Here is a 20,113-nt window from a genome sequence, read left to right as displayed (position 1 = left end):
CTATTCCTAATAGTGAAGACTGGGTACTATCTGGATCAAATTTTCAAAATGGAAAGTCTGCTTACAAAAATGCAGATGCAACTACATTCCTACAGGATAAGTGTGTCCAAATTACCAAGATTATCTATGCAAATTGGGTGTGCATACCAGTACCTTTTTAGAAGCCAACTAGCCATTCATACATGCATTCTCCCAATATGCACACACAAATTGTGTAACCACTTGCAAATTGTGTGTACAAAATTTCTGGCACAGACCACAGGCCTCCACTTTTTGATCTTGTATGTCTTCACCATGCACTTTTCCAAAATGGGCTGCAGGGAAAAGCAATTAAATTTAACAGAACCCAGCGTGTCTACATGAAAATATAAGTTTGGAAGCCACAAATTCTCTTACATTTTATTACTTTCCCCTGTGGTTTGCAAGGTAAAGGAGCATAGAAAAAATGCAGCTACTAAGCAAGGATGGCTACTAAGTGAAGGCAGCTTCTAAATAAATAAGCAGGAGGAAATTAGTGGACATGCGTGAATTTCATCCTGTGTACCAAACCCCAGACTCATGTAAAACTCCCCTTTAACACCACACCTCCAAAATATACCTTCCTATGGGGTAGGAAGGCAATAGCTAATCAGCACACAGCATGTAGTACAGGGAGAGGAAATTTTGAGCAAGGTTACAAAATGAATCACTATTTCTACAAAAATGTATCAGCTTTACAGAGAAGAATCTGACACTGCGTAGAACTCAATTAAGTTACCACAGCTAACAAAGACACAAAGATAAATCTTGGAAAGGAAAACAATGAGGAGTCCGGTGGTACCTTAAAAACTAACAGATTTATTTGGGCATAAGATTTTGTGGGTAAAAAACCCCACTTCTTCAGATGCATGGAGTCCAAGAAGTAGGTTTTTACCCATGCAAGCTTATGCCCAAATAAATCTGTTAGTTTTTAAGGTGCCACCGGACTCCTCATTGTTTTTGTGGATACAGACTAACACGGCTACCCATCTGATACTTGGACAGGAAGTTTACACCTAGACACCAAGGTGATGGGCACATTAGAAATGAGATAGATTAGCTAGATGAGCTAGACAAACACATCTAAATGACCTCCAACATACTCATTTGTCTGACAGTCTGGAAAAGACCAGTATTCCCGGGATTAAATGAGTTTAGAAAATTGCATTTCTACTGTAAAATATACAATCCACCTTGGTATGTCAGTTTCTTGATGTTAAAGCAAACCAGTTCTCAACCAAGTAGTCCCAGAATGATACATAATACTATAAGAGAAACAAAACAATATCTAAGCAGCTGATCCACTGAAAGCTTTAAGTTGCTACCTTTTTACTGCAGGATATCAGTGAAGTGATGTGGCCTGTACACACTTTGACACACTAATTTTTCTTGAGCTCAACCTCACCAGAATTCTGCACTGTCCATCTCTCACTGCTGTCTTGATAACATATTTTTCTTCATGATATCTAACTATTCTATCTTTGGAGGACTGTCAAACAACTGCTATTGTGTGGTTTCTTTTTTTCTTTGTTTTTAAAGGGGAAAAAGCCAAACTATATTTGTTGGATATATATAAAAAAAGTACATCAAAAACCAAAGCAACAAGACTGATTCATGCCACAGTTTTTCCAGTCCAGGTTATAAAAATATTACCACACACACACACACACACACACCTCTTGGCATAGATATAGCTCCATGTCTAAATTGAAAAACCATTTTTTTCAAGCAACGTGTGCAAATGCAGGGCAAGATATAGCATAAGGGAGTTTGCAAGTGTAGGGCCAGATTCTGATCTCACCCACACTGGCACAATGCAGGAATGACTCTGTTGAAGCCAGTAGAGTTACTTTGGTGTCTCACTGAAGACAATGAGATCAGCATCTGGCCTTTAGTGAGAGGTTTTCCCATACACAATCACAATCAACCAAACACATTTGTAATACAGTGCAGCTGGTGTTTCCATAATTGATAGATATATAAAGCCCTTTTTGCTAAAGTTGTACTCTTTTTTTTCTTCTTCTTCTTTAGGGACTTGTAAGAAAGCAGCTACAAAACGCTAGCTTTATAATTCAGATAATTCAGGTCCCTTTAGAATCCCCAGCTTAAAGCAAGTGGTTACGAGTTTTAACAATGCAAAAAATTGAGCTAAAAACAAACGTTTATTTTACTTGAGACAGCAAAACAGTGAATTAAAAAGTTAAATCAATGTACCATCTGAATGGGTCCTATTGTAGTAACAATTTCAAATGAAATAAGAATGTTATAAAAACTTGCATATTATACACGTTTGAAAATATCTCTGTGTAACTGTTCTTTAAGTGTTCTGTCTATGAGTACTAACAGGTCACTGCACAGGAAATGCAAGAATAGGTTACATTTTAATCAGGGTATATAAAACACTGTCTAGAATGTTACATTGCCTTTAGGGATATAGTGAGTAGGGGAACATTAACAAAGTCCAGGTCACTCTCCCCATTACATCACTGAAAAAAATATATTAGGTTAAGTTATAGGTGTCATATATTGTAAACCTATTCCCAAATGAGGATGCTGGCTAAAATAAACTTATTTCCTTGGAGAAATTAATAATTGCTCCTCTGGTCCTATGTACCTTCTTTGCACATTTTTAATAGTAAATTTCCTTTGAAATGAAGCATTTCCCCCCAACGATAATGAAGGAGGATAAAGACAAAAGGCAACTTTTAAAATACTTCCATGGCAACAACTCCCCACACTCCACCCTCCCCACACGCACTGAGATCACCAGCCAAAGTGTATCAAATGTGAACTTCCTTTTACTGCATAGATTATAAAAAATAAAGGAAGGGGGTTGAGAGACGTTTGTGAATGATTAAGGAACAATGTCCTTTGTGTAAACGAGTGGAAACACAGATGTAGGTATCATAATATTTCACCACCACCACCACTAGTAAATATTTCCCAAAACAATTTACCCTTGTTTAACCCTATTCTCAAGATGAAAAAATCTCTAATAAACCTGCAGAGACGTCAAAAGGGTTGTGTGTGTTTGCATGTAGTTCAGCTGCAGATAACACTCTCAGGGATTTACTTATTTAACCCAAAGAAGTTTGGGGGCTTCACAAACTTGTAAGAACATTTTAGAGGTGTTCAGTTCTGCGTTCACTGATGCCAGTGGGATTTTGCTATTGGCTTCCATATAAAGAGGATTGATTTTCCAAGCGAAGTTTCCCATCATGCAATAAAAAGAGCATTTCTTTCTCTCTCTCTCTTCCCTGCCTCCCTGGAGTAAAACAAAGGACCTTGTTGGTTGCAGGAGCATAACTCCTACTGAAATAAATTGTAGTTTCACACATGCAAATGATGCAGTGATCAGGCCTAAGCAGTTTACAAGCTCTGGCATGAAAACAGAACTCAGACTACCAGCCCCATTTATCTGAACAGCTATCTAGTGGTTGGATCCCTTGGCATTAGTCTTTGTATTCTCTCGCTCAGCCTCTTCTGTGCGACAGCTTCTCAACTGCCAGTATTTCCTGCTCTTTGCTCCTACCCACCTACAGTATATTAGTTAATCACTCCTCCAGGCCCTATTCCAACTATTTCCTCAACTGTGCTACCACCAGCCAGTTGACCAGACAACACTGCTTCTGACATTGATACTGCTCCACCATATTATAGCTTGCATAAAAAAATAAAATAAAAAACTGCACAGTATCTGAACTATTCAACATTTAGTTTTAATCTTCATCATTCAATATGCGGCCCCAGGCCTTACTGCACACCATTCAAACCCTGCACAGAATACAGAATTATTAATTTCCTAATTGTCTTTTTCATGGTGCTCAACACTGTAGCATGTGACTGCTTCACAATCACTAGTACAACACCCCTGTGAAGTGAGGTGGTATTATCACTATTTTACAGATTGGGAACTGAGGGACAGGAAAATTAAAGCCAGAATTCTCAAAGGGGCCACTACTTGGGAGGGGAAAGGGATAGTTCAGTGGTTTGAGCATTCACCCGCTAAACCCAGGGTTACAAGTTCAATCCTTGAGGGGGCCATTTAGGGAACTGGGGTAAAAATCTGTCTGGGGATTGGTCCTGCTTTGAGCAAGGGGTTGGATTACATGACCTTCTGAGGTCCCTTCCAACCCTATGATTCTATGACTTTTCAGTGCCCAGCTTGAGAAGGATAGGGCCTAATTCTTCAGCACACTTAGGTTTTTGTAGCACAGCTCCCATTGACTTCAGTTGCAGTTAGTAAGTGCTTGGCACGTCTACATATCAGGTCCCACATGTTTCAAGTTGGGCACCTAGAAAATAAGGAACACACAGTGGCCTCCTGTGGAAAGTTCAGTTTAAGTGACTTGACTATATGGCAGAGGCAGGGATAGAATCCAATTCTCCAGGGTGGCATTCCACCATCTTAACTATCTCTTCTCTTTCTGCAGCCCCCTGCCTTATTCACTACACTCCTTGCAACTCTGCAACAAATATGGACAACTCTATTTCACTATCAAGGGGTAGTCTTTTTAGTCTGTATCCACAAAAACAATGAGGGGTCCGGTGGCACCTTAAAGACTAACAGATTTATTTAGACATAAGCTTTTGTGGTTAAGAAACCCACTTCTTCAGGTGCATGGCTGCTTCAGATGCTCTAAGCACTGTCCCTCCAGTGCACTATATGAAACAGGGATACAGTAACACCTCTCTTAATGTTGTAGTTATGTTCCTGAGAAATGTGACTTTAAGCAAAACAATGTTAAGCAAATCCAATTTCCCCATAAGAATCAATGCAAATGGAGGGGTTAGGTTCCGGAGAAATTTTTTTTTTACCGGACAAAAAACTATATATTATATAGATATACACACAGTATACATTTAAAAAAAACAATTTAATACTGTTCGCAGCTTTGATGATTGTGAAGCTTTGTTGAGGTGGTGAAGTTAGAGGGTGGAAGAGGGAGGAATGGGGGAATGCCTTGCTGCTAAATGATGAACTAGCACTTGGCTGAGCCCTCAAGGGTTAACACACTGTTGTTAATGCAGCCTCTCACACAAGGCAGCACGAATATGAGGGAGGGGAGACAACATAGCAGACAGAGACAGACACACACCTTGTGTGTGGGAGAGAGAGAGATGCACACTGCCCCTTTAGGGCCACATCCAGACTAGGGTATTAAAATCGATTTTAGATACGCTACTTCAGCTACGTGAATAACGTAGCTGAAGTCGAATTTCTAAAATCGAGGTACTCACCCATCCAGACGGCGCGGCATCAATGTCCGCGGCTCTCCGTGTCGATTCCGGAACTCCGTTCGGGTTGATGGAGTTCCGGAATCGATGTAAGCGCGCTCGGGGATCGATACATCGCGTCCAGACTAGACGCGATATATCGATCCCCGAGCAATCGATTTTAACCCGCCGATGCCGCGGGTTAGTCTGGACGTGGGCTAAGAGAGCTGACCCACTCTTAAATGCATTCTCTTTTTAAGTGGATGAGGAAGTTCTGCCCCAAGCTCTCTCTGTCTCTCTCAGTCAGGTGTCCCCTCCCTGCCCTCTATGGAGAAGAGGTAAGCAGGGTGCAGGAGTGGAGGGAGGGGGACACCCTGACATTAGCCCTTCCCCTTCCTCCCCTGCACAGCAAGCAGGAGTCTCTGGGAGCAGCTCCAAGGCAGACGGCAGTGTGGGGAGGGACAGCTGAATTGCCGGCAGTTGATAGCCAGCTGGATCACTGCAGCACAGGGAACTTAGGGGAGCAGGGAGCTGATGGGGGGCTGCCGGTCCACCCTGGTTCCAAGCCCCCACCAGCTAGCTGCAACGGGCTGCTCTTCCTGCAAGCAGTGAACAAAGCAGGTGTCTGCCAAATGACGTTAGAAGGGAGCATTGCACAACTTTAAACGAGCATGTTCCCTAATCGATCAACAACATAACAACGTTGTTTGTTTCATAAAAAGCAAACTGAAGAAAAGATCATGTGGGACTATACTGATCCCTGCACAGGGCTTCAGCAGGGTAGGAACCTTTAGATCCACAGCACAGATTGCTACCATTTGAGTTAATGGAGTAACTGGTAGTAGAAGTAGACCGTTAACCTCTATGTGAACCAAACACTAGAGGGGGATGTGGCAAACACTTTGTCAGTGGGTTGTGCAAATATTTTCTGACAGGTTATCCTGTTCCTGTTCTTCCCCCCCTCCCAATCTATTCCTGTTTCACTTTTTCCTATTCCCCCACCTGAGCCTTCCCATTTCCTCATTCTCTTGTTCACTCTTCTACATTCCAGTGAGACTATTTCCTCCTTAACCTTATTGCCTGGGCACCAGCAGGGTGAATACTGGAAGCACAAGACAAACAGTGTCCTTGCTCTCTGCCCAGCACCTCAGCTGCCCCCATAAGCAGGGAGATGTAATTGCAGGATATGTCTTCCTCAGCCCTGTCTGGAGCTTAGTGAGCACTGTGTGGGTGAATATGCTCAGTGCGATTGTCATGGGAACTGTGTAAGGATGGAACATGCTCAGTGAAGATGGAATAGTCGGAGGATTTTGTTGCCAGCTTCTAACAAATCGCTACTGAGCATGTGCAAATGGCCATTTTTAGAGGCTTATAATTTGGCCAGATTTGGGTGGATGGTCATGGGGACATCAAAAGGTACCTCCCTGAATCTAGTGTAACCCCCTGCCAAATTTCAAGTTTCTGCTGCAGAGCATGGTGGTACTAAAATTTTGCAACAAAATGACTGTCTGTATTTTTGTACATTGGCAAAACCACATATTTTCCCCTAACTTCATTTTCAGATGTGGCTGAGCAACCGAAACAGGGTCTTACAAAGGAAAGTATTGGGCAACCTTAATTATAGGCGTCACTGCTAGCTCTGCTTCTAATATACGCATCACTTCCAGCTCCGCCTATAATAATCCTCCTGATATCCAGACAACTCACAGTGCCCCCGGGCCTCTATTGTTTTGCTGCTGTACCCAGTACACCTTTTTTCCTTGTAATGTCATCACACAGCCCAACTTCTACAATTTCAATGGCTGCATAAGGAGGTAAAACAACTGTCAATCACACAATACTCTTTTCTCTACTTAAATGGCCTGAAAGAGAGACCACAATAAATGGAAGTCCATCCACAAATTGTTCTTTTTTAATCTACAATATTTTAGTGTATTTAAAATGTTTCAAGATGTATTTTAGCCATGCTTGAGAGATAGGCCTGAGCTACCAAATTCACATCTGAGTCCCTGATTCAACCATTAGTACTCCGCATGTGCCTAAAGCCAGGCACAAACTTGATGAACTGAGACCTGAGTTTGACTCCAGATTTCAAACCATCCCAGAGTTTGGGCTGTTGAGATTTGGGGCTCCTGGTCGATACTGAGATTGTCTTTAAAGATAGAATTAGCTTCTCATCTGGATTTAAAACACAACTTCCTTCCTTCCACACAAGACTCAGGGTCAAGGACTTGCATTCAGAAATCCTGTTCAAGTCTATCTCCAGTTATAATGTAAGTTTATTGGAAATAGTGAATATGAGTTCACTGTGTTAGATGATGTTCTGTTACCTTTTGACAAGAGAAAATATTTAATACCTATGTTTTTTTTCCTCTGCTCTGAATATTTGTTTAAGTGTCACAAATAATTAAATGCTTATGAGTAAAAGACATCTTTAGACATTTTGACAATACATATTAAGAGGTGCTTTAAGGGGAAATCTTCACAGTTCAGCTTGTATTTGTTGTACAATAACGATAATGTATCTTGATTACATTTGTTCCAGATTTTCAGGAGCAAAGGGAAGCATTCTGCAAATGATCTGTAAGGAACAGAATGACAGTGTCTGACATGCCCAGACATGCCAAGAAATGCATGAGCACAGATGTTTGATGAGAAAGGCTATAGGGCTATTGCTTGTGGGTAGGGCACCAGGAACTACTCCCTTCAGCCTAAAGGAGGATGGACATCAGAGTAGTTAACAATAATAACAACAATAAATAATCATGAATTACTTCTAAGGGGCTCGAACGCAAGGAAGTCAAAGCACTTTAAATATATGAATATCAATAATCAGAGACAAGATCCAGTTAGCCAATACTATGCCCAAACTGGCATACACAGTCTAACAACTTACCACTCAGCAACAAAGAGACAAACGTTTAGCTTCACCTGAAAAGATCCCTCTGGAGAACTTTGATAAAGGGAAGAGCATTCCAAATCCCTGGAGCCTCAGTGAAGAAGGCCCTGCCTGGTGATCTTAGATGGAACAAACAGCCCAGCTGATCTGAGGTGCTGTGAGAGTAGACAGGATAGCAGGGGTCTCTCAGGTATGGTATATTGGCCGTATATTACCTAAGATTTACTCCAAGATCTTGTCAATACAATACCTATAATTACCATTCCCAAGAGGCCAGATAATGGGAAAATAAAGGCCAACAACCCTTAATGCACCCATAAGCTATTACTTGCCTTCATATTTCTCCCACAGCCAATACATATATTTTCATTCTAGAGAAATAACACTGCCCTCAACTTATGTTTGCTACTCCTACTGGTGCCAATGGGATCTGTGAGGAAAGATCCAATAGGAACTGCTGGGTTCTCACTGCTTTTGAAAATCAGGCCTCTTATTTAGATGCCTAAATAAGGATTCGTAAGCCTAACTTTAGGAACCCATTTTTGGAAATCCTAGCCTCAGCGTTTACTGCAATGAATTTCAAACTACCTCCAGGCCAGTGTCTGAAGGGTAATGTGAATATTCTGTTACACCTTATACTGAGTGTTACTCTCTCTCTCGGGACACCTATGTATCATGTATTTTCATATCCCTGGTCTGAACATGCTGCATTTAGCACAGGACAAAGGGGGCAGGTAACTACGCCACCTTGCAACTTCTCTAATCCTGGGATTTATTTGGGATAAAAATGGGTTAGAGAGTAACTTAGAGAAGCCTACATGCTACTTTAAATTATGCTGCCTAGAACAGTCTCTGAGGAGCTATCTCACTGGCTAGAGAGTGACAGAAGATATCCTGCTCTGGCCATGTTCCCTCCCTTCCTCAACTATGCCCCAGACTCACCCAGAAATGCCCCCTATCACTGGAGGTTGTGGGGAGTAAGTGGCAAAGAGCAGGATACACCGGCTTTATGCTTCCTGGAAATTCCCCTTCATTGCAGGAATCCCCAGACACCCAGCCAGGAGAGTTCCCCATCTTCTCTGCACCAACGAAGTGGTACAAAAGGGATGGAACTAAGGGCCCACAGCCTCCACCTTTATTTTCTCTGGTGGGAGCTTGTTATGGACAATAATATAGAGCTGGGAATTAAAAACCAAGGTTCCTGATATCTATTCTATCTCTGCTGCTGCCTTGCAATGTGACCTTGAGCATGGCAGCTTAAATTTGCTCATCTATAAAATGGGAATAAGACCGATCTACCTCATTTAGTTTGTTCTGAGCAGTAAATGACATTGGTAAAATATTTTGAAATGCAAAGACATGAGCGATCTAAGTGCAAAGCATTCTAAGTGCTCCACTGCTTCTTCCTATTGAAGCTTGCAATTCCCATGCATATGAGTAGGAGCTGTGCAGCTAAATCAAAAACACTAATGCTACTACAGATCAATAGAATTGCTTAATTTCCTCTTTTCACATGTGAATGTGATGCTACTTGTACTGCAGTTATGAATGTTTTGACACAGATGAAAAATACATTTTAAAAAAATTATGATTTTGCAGGCCAACATTTTAGTTAAATGAAATAAACACAAGGAGCATTTCCCCAAAAGGTGTCTGTTCAGGGTTTTTTTCCTTTGGTACTAAATTTTAAATAATGTGAAGATCCAGCCCTTTTCTATGCAGTCTACTTACCCTGTAAAGTGTAGATGAGATGATCCAACATGCACATCTAGAATTGCAGGTCTGATTAATTGTGATGGTGATTTAAAACAAACCTAATGTAGTTTACACTGAATTATTTACATCCCATGCAACCCACTCACAGTAAAGTATTTTCTTTCCCCCAACAGAATAACTTCACTCTGAGCAGAGCGTCAGTGATATAAATGGGATTGCAGCCTGCACATTCTGATGCACTGAAACAAGCCCAGACTTTCATTCTTGTCCACTATAAATGGAGTCTCACTAAGGCCCCAGTTTATCAGTGGATTCCAATGAATATAATTATTTTCATTAAAAACAAGCATTGCATAGTGTTTCTTTTTCAACGGAAACTGTGCACCGATCCCACATGAACAAACCAAACACCGCTGTCAGAAAGAGGCTTTGGGAATATTAAACAGCATTTTTTAAATTTATTAAAGCAATATTGTATGAGATTTTCTATGAGTTAAAATCTGCGGGTTTTAATTTTATATTAACAGAGAACAGAAAGATTTAAAAAAACAACCAAACCCTTCTCCGATTATACTAGACTGGAATACAAGGCCTAGTGGGAAATCGGGCCTTTTCTCTTTTTATATACATAAAAACAAGCACAACAGGCTTTCCAATTAAATGAGTCTTTTGAGAGAGATGCAGGAAGAGCCAGAAAGCTCCTTAAAACCTTATTGCTCCTCATATTTGCCAAGTGGGGATGTATGTTAAAAATTATCTGTTCTTTCCAGTACAGTGCTTCTACCTGTAAAATGTTTTTGGTCTAATTTGATCTAATTTCAAGAGTTAGTTGAGATAAGGTTTTTATTTTGTTTTTTCTCCATATGTTCAGCAGCTTTGCTTTTTCTAAAAGCTTCGCTTACCATCGTCCCTTTTGCATCATGAGTAACTTTAATGAGAAACAGTATCATTAGATAACAGTTCACGCTGAACGAGGGGAAAATACAGAGAAAAGAATGAGATAGAGATATAATAGATACAATGAACAGAGATGAAAGAAAGAAGACAGCATCTCATTTACATGAACACAATAAAAATACAGCATGAATGTTGCAAGTTTTACCTAAGATTTTTATTTGAAGTAAAGTTGAGCTCTATTGTGTCCTTATGTCTATAGAGAACAGCTATTGGCTATTAACTTTTTGGATGTAATTGCCACTAGCAGCAATCTCCATAAAACTACAATGGAAAGCCACGGCTCAAGAACAGATTGTCTGATCCTTCAGACTAGGACTAAACTCTGCTTTGGATTACACCAGTGTAAATCCAGAGTAACTAAGTCACCTGTCTACATGGTGAGCTGGTGCGCAGCAAGCCAGGGTATGAATCTATAGTGCAACAGTTTGCCGACCACTAATCTGCTGTGTAGACATGGCCTAGCTCTAGTGAAGTAACTTTACTCCATCTCTATTCCTATAGACATACAGAGACAGTTCAAAGTAGGAGTCAGTTAGAAGCAATGTTGCCAACAACACAAAGTGTTCAAAAATCATAAATCAGGCCTTCAAAATACATGAGACTGGCTTAAAAAGCACGAGATTTTAAAAATAATAAATTTGAGTGGTTTCTTTTTTCCTTTTGGTATTGGAGCCTTTTGATTTCATATTTTCAAGCTTATCTCCACAACCATTAAAGCTAAAAACTTATTTTTTTTCTTTTTAAATAAACACTGAGATGCTCATGTAATCACCTGAATCCAGAAGCTGAGGATTGAAAAAAACAACCATATATTATGAGACTACTGTATTGTAGAAGTTTACTACTATGATTAAAATAAATTAGCTTAAATGGTTTTAAAATGCCACAACTCTTGCAATTACACGCTCACATCGGTAAGAATTTTCCATCCACATTTTAGCTAAATGCCCGTCTCTCTTTTTTCTCTGTGTGTGTGTGTGTGCGCGCATGCGTGGGTGGGTGTCTGCCTGTCATACACATATGCATATGTACATCTTCCAAGAGGATCTATTTCCTATAAACATAGCATGGTTCCATTTTGCTGTGGAATTTTACCAGTAACTATGATCATTACATACCTCACATTAAAAACAACCTAGAGTCTGTTCCTGTCATTGTAGCTATTGTTGTGACTTATTTTTTTCCTAGTTCATGAGTTGGGGGTGAGGGGGGTGGAGGGAAGAAGAATAATTTCTTCTTGTGAAACAAGAACCTCTTCATTTGTCTAAATTAAACATTTAATGAAGCACTAAGATTCTAAGAGCAGTTTTCCAACTTCGTTTCTTTCCTCCTGAAAAACCTCGCAAGGCAACGAATAAAAAAAAAAATTAGCAATAGTTAAAAACGGGATGTGTAAATCTAATGGGAAACAGTGCGCTTTTATGATGCATTTCCCCTTGAAATCTTGAAAATACACTGCTCCCTGTCTGTTCTTGGAAACCAAGGTATTTCTGAATTGCAAAAGACGTTATTATAATGTGGTCAGAAATGACAAGGAGCCAAGATCCAATAGCCTCAAGTCATGGTCACCTTAATTAGAAAGAACTGATGTTAATGTCTAAACTTAAATGGAACTTTTAGGGCCCTGATTTGCAAAACATTTTACATACTATTTCTTTGAGAGTCTCTGCTGGAATTGAGAGATCAGATTGCAACATTATAAAAGCCTGTTTAAACATTTTTTGATTGTTTTGCATTTATTATTGAATATTATTTTTCTGCTACCAGGTACTGATTGGGCCTTTAAAGAGTGAAGGTAGCAACATAAATAAAATGCAATGATTATGCCAACTTTAGAAAACAAGAATGTAGAGCTATCAGTGCATAAATGCATAATCTGAATTTTCCCTAGATTCCAAGGGTAAATTCTACTTAAAGGCTATTGGCAGAATATGGCCCATAATTTGGACACCAACCCCCTCTTTTTTTTGACTATGTTGTTTTATTTTGCAGCTAAACAGCTCAATTTTACAGTCTACAGAGAGGCAGAACTCCCAGAGAAGCAAAATCACTAGTGAGTACTGCAGGACTGGGCCCAGAGTCATGCAAATTATTGTAATTAAACAGGTAATGAAAAATCACTGCTGTTGCACGAATGAAATGTACGGCTTCAACTGTGAGAGTAATGTGTTTTCAATTGACTCCAATATCTGACTCTAAGACAGATGAAAATGTCTCTCTGCTTGCGTGAGCACACTCTGGAGGTAAAACTTTACAAACATCTTTAAATTTTGGAAAGAGCAAAGGGAAAACAAAGGGCTTTTTTAATAAAAAAAGCTAGTGGGCCCCTTTTTCTAAAGGAGTTTGGTTGAACGTGGCACTCGCATGTCTCAATATCTGCAGTACAATCGGATAGATATTAAATAGAGAGTATTTATTTGCATCATTTTACTTTAGCTTTACTAATAATACATCATCCATTAGAACAACTAGGCCTCATTCTGCCACTCCTCCTGCTCCCAAGTAGCCGACAAGATTTTTTTTTTTTTTTTACATTTGAGCTCTTAAGGTCAGTACAATAGCTTAACACAATACATGTTTAGCATCTGGTTCCAACTGTAATTGATAGAGTATGGTTCCCTTCCCTTTGCTGCTGCTGCTGCTGCTGCTAAGTTGGGAGCTGCAGCCACAGCAACTGACAGCATTGAGGGGTAGGTTGCAGGGGTGGGGGGAGGAGTCTGCACTTGCTCTTTGGAGTGTTGTGCTCTTTGGATGTGAAGTAGAGCAGTGGGCCGGGGGGGGGGGGCAACTCTATGGTGGTGAGCTGGAACCCCAGGGACTTGGCCTATGGAACCAGTTATTTGAGATTGGTGCTTCTAATGGGAAACTGAGTCAGAAGGGAAACGCAATGGGAGGAAGTGGCAAAATCCTGCTGGTTTTAATTATAGGCCTTGAGATTACAGGGCACGGAAGAGTAGAACCAGTTAGACAAAATAATTTTGTTTTAAATAAATATTTTTTAAAAAAAGTATTTTAAAAGTATAGATCCCAATTACTGATGGAATTGTCTTTTAGATTACGAGGGCAGTGTCTGAACTCCTTGTCAGTTCTAATCTTTCTCTGGGGGCCAATGAATTGTGTCCTGATATGGCAGATTAAAAATGAAATCAATGAACAACTGAAAAAAAATGATCTTTTGAGTCAGACTCATAGACTCATGGACTTTAAGGCCAGAAGGGACCATCGTGATCATCTAGCACACTGCAGGCCAAAGAACCTCGCTCACCGAGTCCTGTCTCATTCAGTCCTGGGTTTTAACGTGGAGTGTGGGGATGTGAGGGAAGGAATCACTTAGCAGCTCAATTCCAAAACAGAGTTCAGACGGCAGCTAATTTGGTGGCTGGGTAGCTGAGGAAATACATATTCTGGAAACCATTTAATTAATCAGAATGGTGAAGCCTCCTCTTGTTTGTGAACATCTTTGCTTTTTTTGTCATCTGTCAGTGTCATAATGTGCAGAGTAACTGAAGGGCTCTTTCCGAGGCATGAGACATTTAGAGGTTTTTGATGTGCACTTGCTTTTCTGGAAGATGTTAAAAGAAAGCGACTCTGCCATTCCCACAGTTCCATTCAGTCCCATTTGCTTGGAACCTGCTTCTATTAGCTGCTTAATAAAGGATAAATGTAACATTAAAAATAAAATAACCCTGCTGGGTTACAGGTACATATTTCTTGAGAATCAGATCTAACATGTTATCTAGTTTAACCCACTGAAGAGTGCAGGGTTTCCCCTGCTGAATACATTTCTATTTAAATAACCCGTTCTATTAAGGTGCAAATTGCAACTTTTAAGTAATGATTGCTAACAGTCTTATGTTTGTTGCCACACAAGAACAAAATCTGCATTATTCATCTCCAGCTTTGATAAACAAAATAAATGTGGCTGGGAGCTGTTTCTGCTGTACTTTTCAGAAGCTTTGGTTCTCAGATAGCCTATCAGAGCCAACAGAAAGAGAATAAAAGAAAGAATGACAACATTTCAGCACAAAAAGATGGTAAGTCCAAATTCTTCTTCACTAGCACTAAGCAGCGAACTAGAAATTTATGATCACAAAATAAAATATGAACATTTAAAGAAGCTGCAGGGGGAAAGCAGAGTACAATCCAGTGAGAAATTGTGTTTGAAAGCTATTTCGTATCCACAGGAATAAAGACAGCATCAAAATGGTAGTTCTAGTTTGCTCCCACCCTTTTACCCCTCTGTTGTCTACTGTCATTGGTGCAGAATCACTACCCAGGTTCTGCCCCAGAGGTGGCTGCATTTCAGTGATCGGTGAAGTACATTCAAGGCCTGATTCTTCACTTACTCATGAGAGTTCTACACCATTGCAACTCCATTCACGTCAGTAGAGTTATTAATGATTTACAGTGGTGTGAGAGGAGAATTGGGCCATTATCTGTAACGCCTTTTGGGATCTAACTGGGATAAAAAGTACAATACAAACATAATATATAATTGTAAATAAAAATATGACATAATATTGGGTAGTGGTATAAAGAAATTTAAACATCTGCTTTAAGAGAGATCCAACTATAGTGAAAAAGAATGATGCTTTTGAAAAAAGAGTCCGCTATAGAAAGATCATAGTTCCTTTGTTGATGTGAAATAAAGTATTTTTAAAACCATAAATTGAGAGCAAAAAGACCTAATAATCAAACATAAATAGTATCCCATTTATCTAATTACAATAACTTGTTTCATTACAACACTGTAATATATTTCTTAGGAACACAGGGTTCAGAATTAATAATAGAAAAGGACAAAATTGCCATGTATGTTTCTCTAGATAGATTTTCATCTAGCAGCAGGACTTCACTTCTGATTCACTTGCTTGTTCTCTCTAACCTTTACATTATTCATTAATCAAACTAGAAACCTGCTTTCAAAGTCAGTGCATGGTAGTAATTATTTACAGTTGTGCATAGTATTTAATTTTAAGCAATGACAAAAGCAGACATGTCCAGAATCATAAGGCTTATCATTTTTCTTCCCTGGGAGGTTAACTACCTAAAGAAGCTAGAAGTTGCAAACTTTCCTTCAACATCTCTACCACCACCAAGACAAAATAAGTGCAGCCAATGCCCTTGAACTTGTGGAAGGTACAAAAGATAAAATGTGAAAATTGAAAAATATACATTGTTTTAAATCCTTCAAATCAGAGACGTAAAAAAGGAACGTTGGCATCTGCCTTGATGAGCGATTCGTTTTCTGTTGCACATCCTGTCTAGTGTCACTTTGTTTGTTTTACCAGATGAAACAGAACGTCAATTTCATGAAAATGAAAGTTAGTTTTGAGAACTATATACAACAGGCAAGGGTGCTCTTCGAAATCACACATACACACACAAACGCTCATTCAAAGCAGGACAACTATAGTAAGTATAAAAACCTGCCATGTTGGGTGCAGCTGGATTATCATTAAATGTCCAGTATTTTGCACATCTGAAACAACATTGATCTGAGGACAAATATCATCAAAGAAGTGCAACTCTGAGAACCAGTGCACTTTTTGCAATAAGATTACTGAATGAGACATGCTCTAGTTATTATGATAATTAAAATTATTACCTTATTACCTACAAGAATAATAATAAATAAAATAATAATAATAGTAATGAAGTTATTTTCAGGGTAACAGCATATCTTGCTGGGTCTCCACCAGGGAAATCTTGGTAGATGACAACATGGACATTATCTATAATGATTTACTTACTCTAAAGTGTCTGTTTCCATAAACCAACAAAGCTACCTCTCCCCGAACATGCTTGTATTGTACACATACTCTGACCTGAAATTCTACTTTGAACACAAAATGAAATGAAGACTCACAACACTAACAAAAGAAAAAGGAAACAATTCTAACATTGAGATCATCAGCGGAAGTGGGGGGGGGGGATGGGGGGTGATGGGAGGAAGCTATCCTACAAGCTAAAAATGTAGTGCCTCATCCAGTGCTAGATGCTTTCTTTGAGAATAAAAACAATAATAATGAATGGGCACAAAAAGTTCTAATAGATATGTTCCTGTATTAACTACCTTTTTGTAGTTAAAGGGGATCTCTCCTTGTCAGGTAAATATACTGACCTTCTGCTTAGGTGCATGGGTATGCCCAGAAGACTTTGCCTAAATACTAGTGTCCTAAATCGGTGTAAATGAAGCAGAAGGTAAGATCTGTGATGAGTTTATACAAGTTTCCTATGTCCCAGGACTCCAAAATTAATATTTACCTTTAAATAAGCCCCAAATACTACTTTTCAAAGTTTATTCAAGTGTGTCACTAAACTTGCCCATACATTTTGTCTTTAGATATAATAATATACTAAGTCTAGGGGTATTCAAAGTGTGGGTGTGTGGAGCGGAGAATTAGCTGACGATCCCTAACTCATAAACAAAACAAAACTTAGCTTTCCTTTAAAGCACTAATCCAGCTAAAGAGGGGACACACACACACAGAAACATAAAAAATCAAACAAGATAATAATTGTGCATTTCTGGCTAAGAGAATCTAGAGGGCAAGACTTACGTCACTGGCACTTGGGTTACCATGGTGAGTGATTTATTGATATGTATCAAGAATGAATAGATCAAAGGCAGCAAGATGACAGGTGATCAATCAAATGTCAAATCAAAGCTGGCAATCAACTGGAAAGCTGATTTTTCAGTGGGTGGGTCTGGCAGAAGAAAAATGAACGTCCATATTGCACTTCCCAGAAACAAAGCCCCAGAACACAATTTAAATAATATAAAGAAATTAAGCAGCCTAAAAGAAAACTCTTTGAAGCGATTTACCGTACTGGCCCATTGGTCTGTTTCTTTTTCCTGACTTGAAAAATTAAAAAAAAAAACAAAAAAAAAACCAACAAATCTCTCCACAAATAACAGAACCAAAACACTTCCAAAGTTGCAAACTATTTTCCTCCTTACAAAATATTGGCAAACCCCACTTGGCATTTGCGAATGTGGAACCTCGGGGGCAACACAAAAGAGGAATTTGATTTGAAAATGTGGATTGTCTTCTAACAGTCAGAATGTTTAATTTTATTTCCTGTTGCAGTTTTCACCACCGATGATCAAAGGCTGAACTTCACCACTTTGGGTTCATCAACAGAGACAGTCCCTGTACTATTTCAGGCGCGCGCGCACACACACACACACACACAAGTCCAGAATTGCACCAGAACCAAGGCGAAACACAATATTTTAAAAATACCGAACCACTTTATGGAACGTGCATTTAAAAACAAAACTACCATCAAAAAAGAAAAGGCGAATAAGGAAGCAATGCAAGAACCATCAAAGGAGGGGGCGAGTGGGTAGGAGGGAGAAGGGAAACCGAGTGGAAGAAAGTTGGGGTGGGGGGAAGTTTAACAAGGAAAGGATTACAGCTAAAGAACACGAGTTGGAGTGGAGAAGAGAGAAAAAGAAGAGGGTTCAATAGACACAGGCGGGTGGAGGGGAACCTCACACGGATCGTCAATTTCAGAGTAAAGATCTTCCTGGCAATAAGGAAAGAAACTGATTCAATATTGTTAGAGTTACGAAGCGGGGAAGGCGGGGGGCAGATCCAGCTCAGAAAATCAGGGGTGACCCTAAATGATGATAATAAAAAAGAGGAGGTTAGGATTCAAAGAAGTGAAGAGACACAGAGGCTGTGTAAGTGGATGGTTTCTCCTTACCTGCAGCCCGCTTGGGTGCCTGCTGTTTCCTCCTTGGCATCGCTCTACTTTCTCCAATCTCACTTCTGTCCCCAGATCCAAGAACCCTGGGAAGCTCGTATGTCTTGTTTCTCTGGCTTTCTCTGGCTCTCTCTCAGCTGGTTCCCCCAACACCCCGTCCAGCCAAGCCTCCCCCCCACCTTTGCACTTAACTGATAGGAACCCGTTTGGTTTTTATTTTATTTTACAGAGATCTAGGTTATTATTTATTTAACTGTTGCAACACTTGCTTTGCTTTGAGTCAAACATCCAAGATCAGGAGCAAATGAAAGAAACCCACAGTGCCAGAAAATAGTAATAAATAAATAACAAAATAGACATGTATATATTAAAAAGGCAGCTCTGGAAAGATTGTGGGGCTTGCTGCTTCCTCCCTTTCCTCTCCTTTCCTCCTCCTCCTCCTCCTGGTAGATCTGTATGGCGGATTGGTGTGTGTGTGTGTGTGTGTGCAGAAAGCTGCAGGTTTGTTGCTGTCAGATGCCAGGCTGTGAGTGATATGGAAGAGGACAGAGAGGCTTTGGATGGAAGGAAATCTGGTATTCACACACATACACACACACACACATACACATACACAGGCAGGGCGAGGCGATGCCAGCAAACATCGATCCACTGAGCAAACTGAACATTAACAAACTCCTCCTCCGCGACCTGATGACAGGATGAAATTTACTCCAAGCAGACAGAAGGCAGTCAGTTTATTAAAGAGACAGGGCTTGCTGATCCCAAGCAAAAAAGAAACTTATGCACAGAGACGCCGATAAACCCAGCCCCTGGAGCTCCTGAGTGCCAGCCTACCAGTACCCACCTCCCCTAAAGTTTTCCACACTTGTTCATGCCCAAGTAAGTTTCTGATTGGTGACGTTTCTGACCCCTGCTCGTTTCTGATCAGGGCACTTTCAGAGGCTCCCTGCTTTTCTGTAGTCTTGTAGTAAACCTCTCGCTTTGATTATTTGGAAGCCCTGTCATTTCCTCTTTAGACCTCCCCCCCCTTTTTTAGGAAGGAGGACCCATGATAAAGTTCTCTCTTTATTCCCACTTTTGAAACTACGTTGCTGACAAGTCCCCAATGACAACTGACTTGCTACAGTGGTAGGTGCAGGCTACAGCTGTAACAAACTCTGTGAAGCTTTGTTCCTTTTCTCTGCCCCCAGACCCACCCTCTCCCTCTGGAAAGTCTTTTGTGTGAAGAAAGCTGTGTAAAAAGTAAACTGTGTCACACATTGATATATTGGCAATTAGATTAATGGGGAACTCCTGGTATTAGAAGAACCTGGGACCAGCCTGGGACCTTTAGAAGAGGTGACATTTAGCTACATTGGGAAAATGACATAAGAATAAAGTATTAAACAAAATATTATGCAGCATTTTCCAGCATCCTGCACCTTTAAGTAGTCATTTACACTAGTGGTTCTCAACCAAGGGTACACGTACCACTGGGGGTACACAGAGGTCTTCCAGGGGGTACATCAACTCATCTAGATATTTGCCTAGCTTTACAACAGGCTACATAAAAAGCACTAGCGAAGTCAGCACAAACTAAAATTTCAT

General features: G+C 40.0%; 1 protein-coding gene across 2 annotated transcripts in view; it reads right to left on the bottom strand.

Annotated features, from left to right (window-relative positions):
- The window catches only part of TSHZ2 (teashirt zinc finger homeobox 2), a 266,188-nt gene extending 247,104 nt beyond the window's left edge, over positions 1 to 19,084 (bottom strand). For both annotated transcript variants that reach the window (XM_050918189.1, XM_050918191.1), the window contains exon 1: positions 18,524 to 19,084. In XM_050918189.1, the coding sequence (XP_050774146.1) occupies positions 18,524 to 18,563 (40 nt within the window). In that variant the 5' untranslated portion in view covers positions 18,564 to 19,084. The remainder of the gene's footprint in view (positions 1 to 18,523) is intronic.
- Between the last annotated feature and the right edge of the window lie 1,029 nt (positions 19,085 to 20,113).

This window comes from Gopherus flavomarginatus, chromosome 11, assembly GCF_025201925.1.
Source record: "Gopherus flavomarginatus isolate rGopFla2 chromosome 11, rGopFla2.mat.asm, whole genome shotgun sequence".
Lineage (NCBI taxonomy): Eukaryota > Metazoa > Chordata > Testudines > Testudinidae > Gopherus > Gopherus flavomarginatus.
This window is presented reverse-complemented; position numbering and strand designations above follow the sequence as displayed.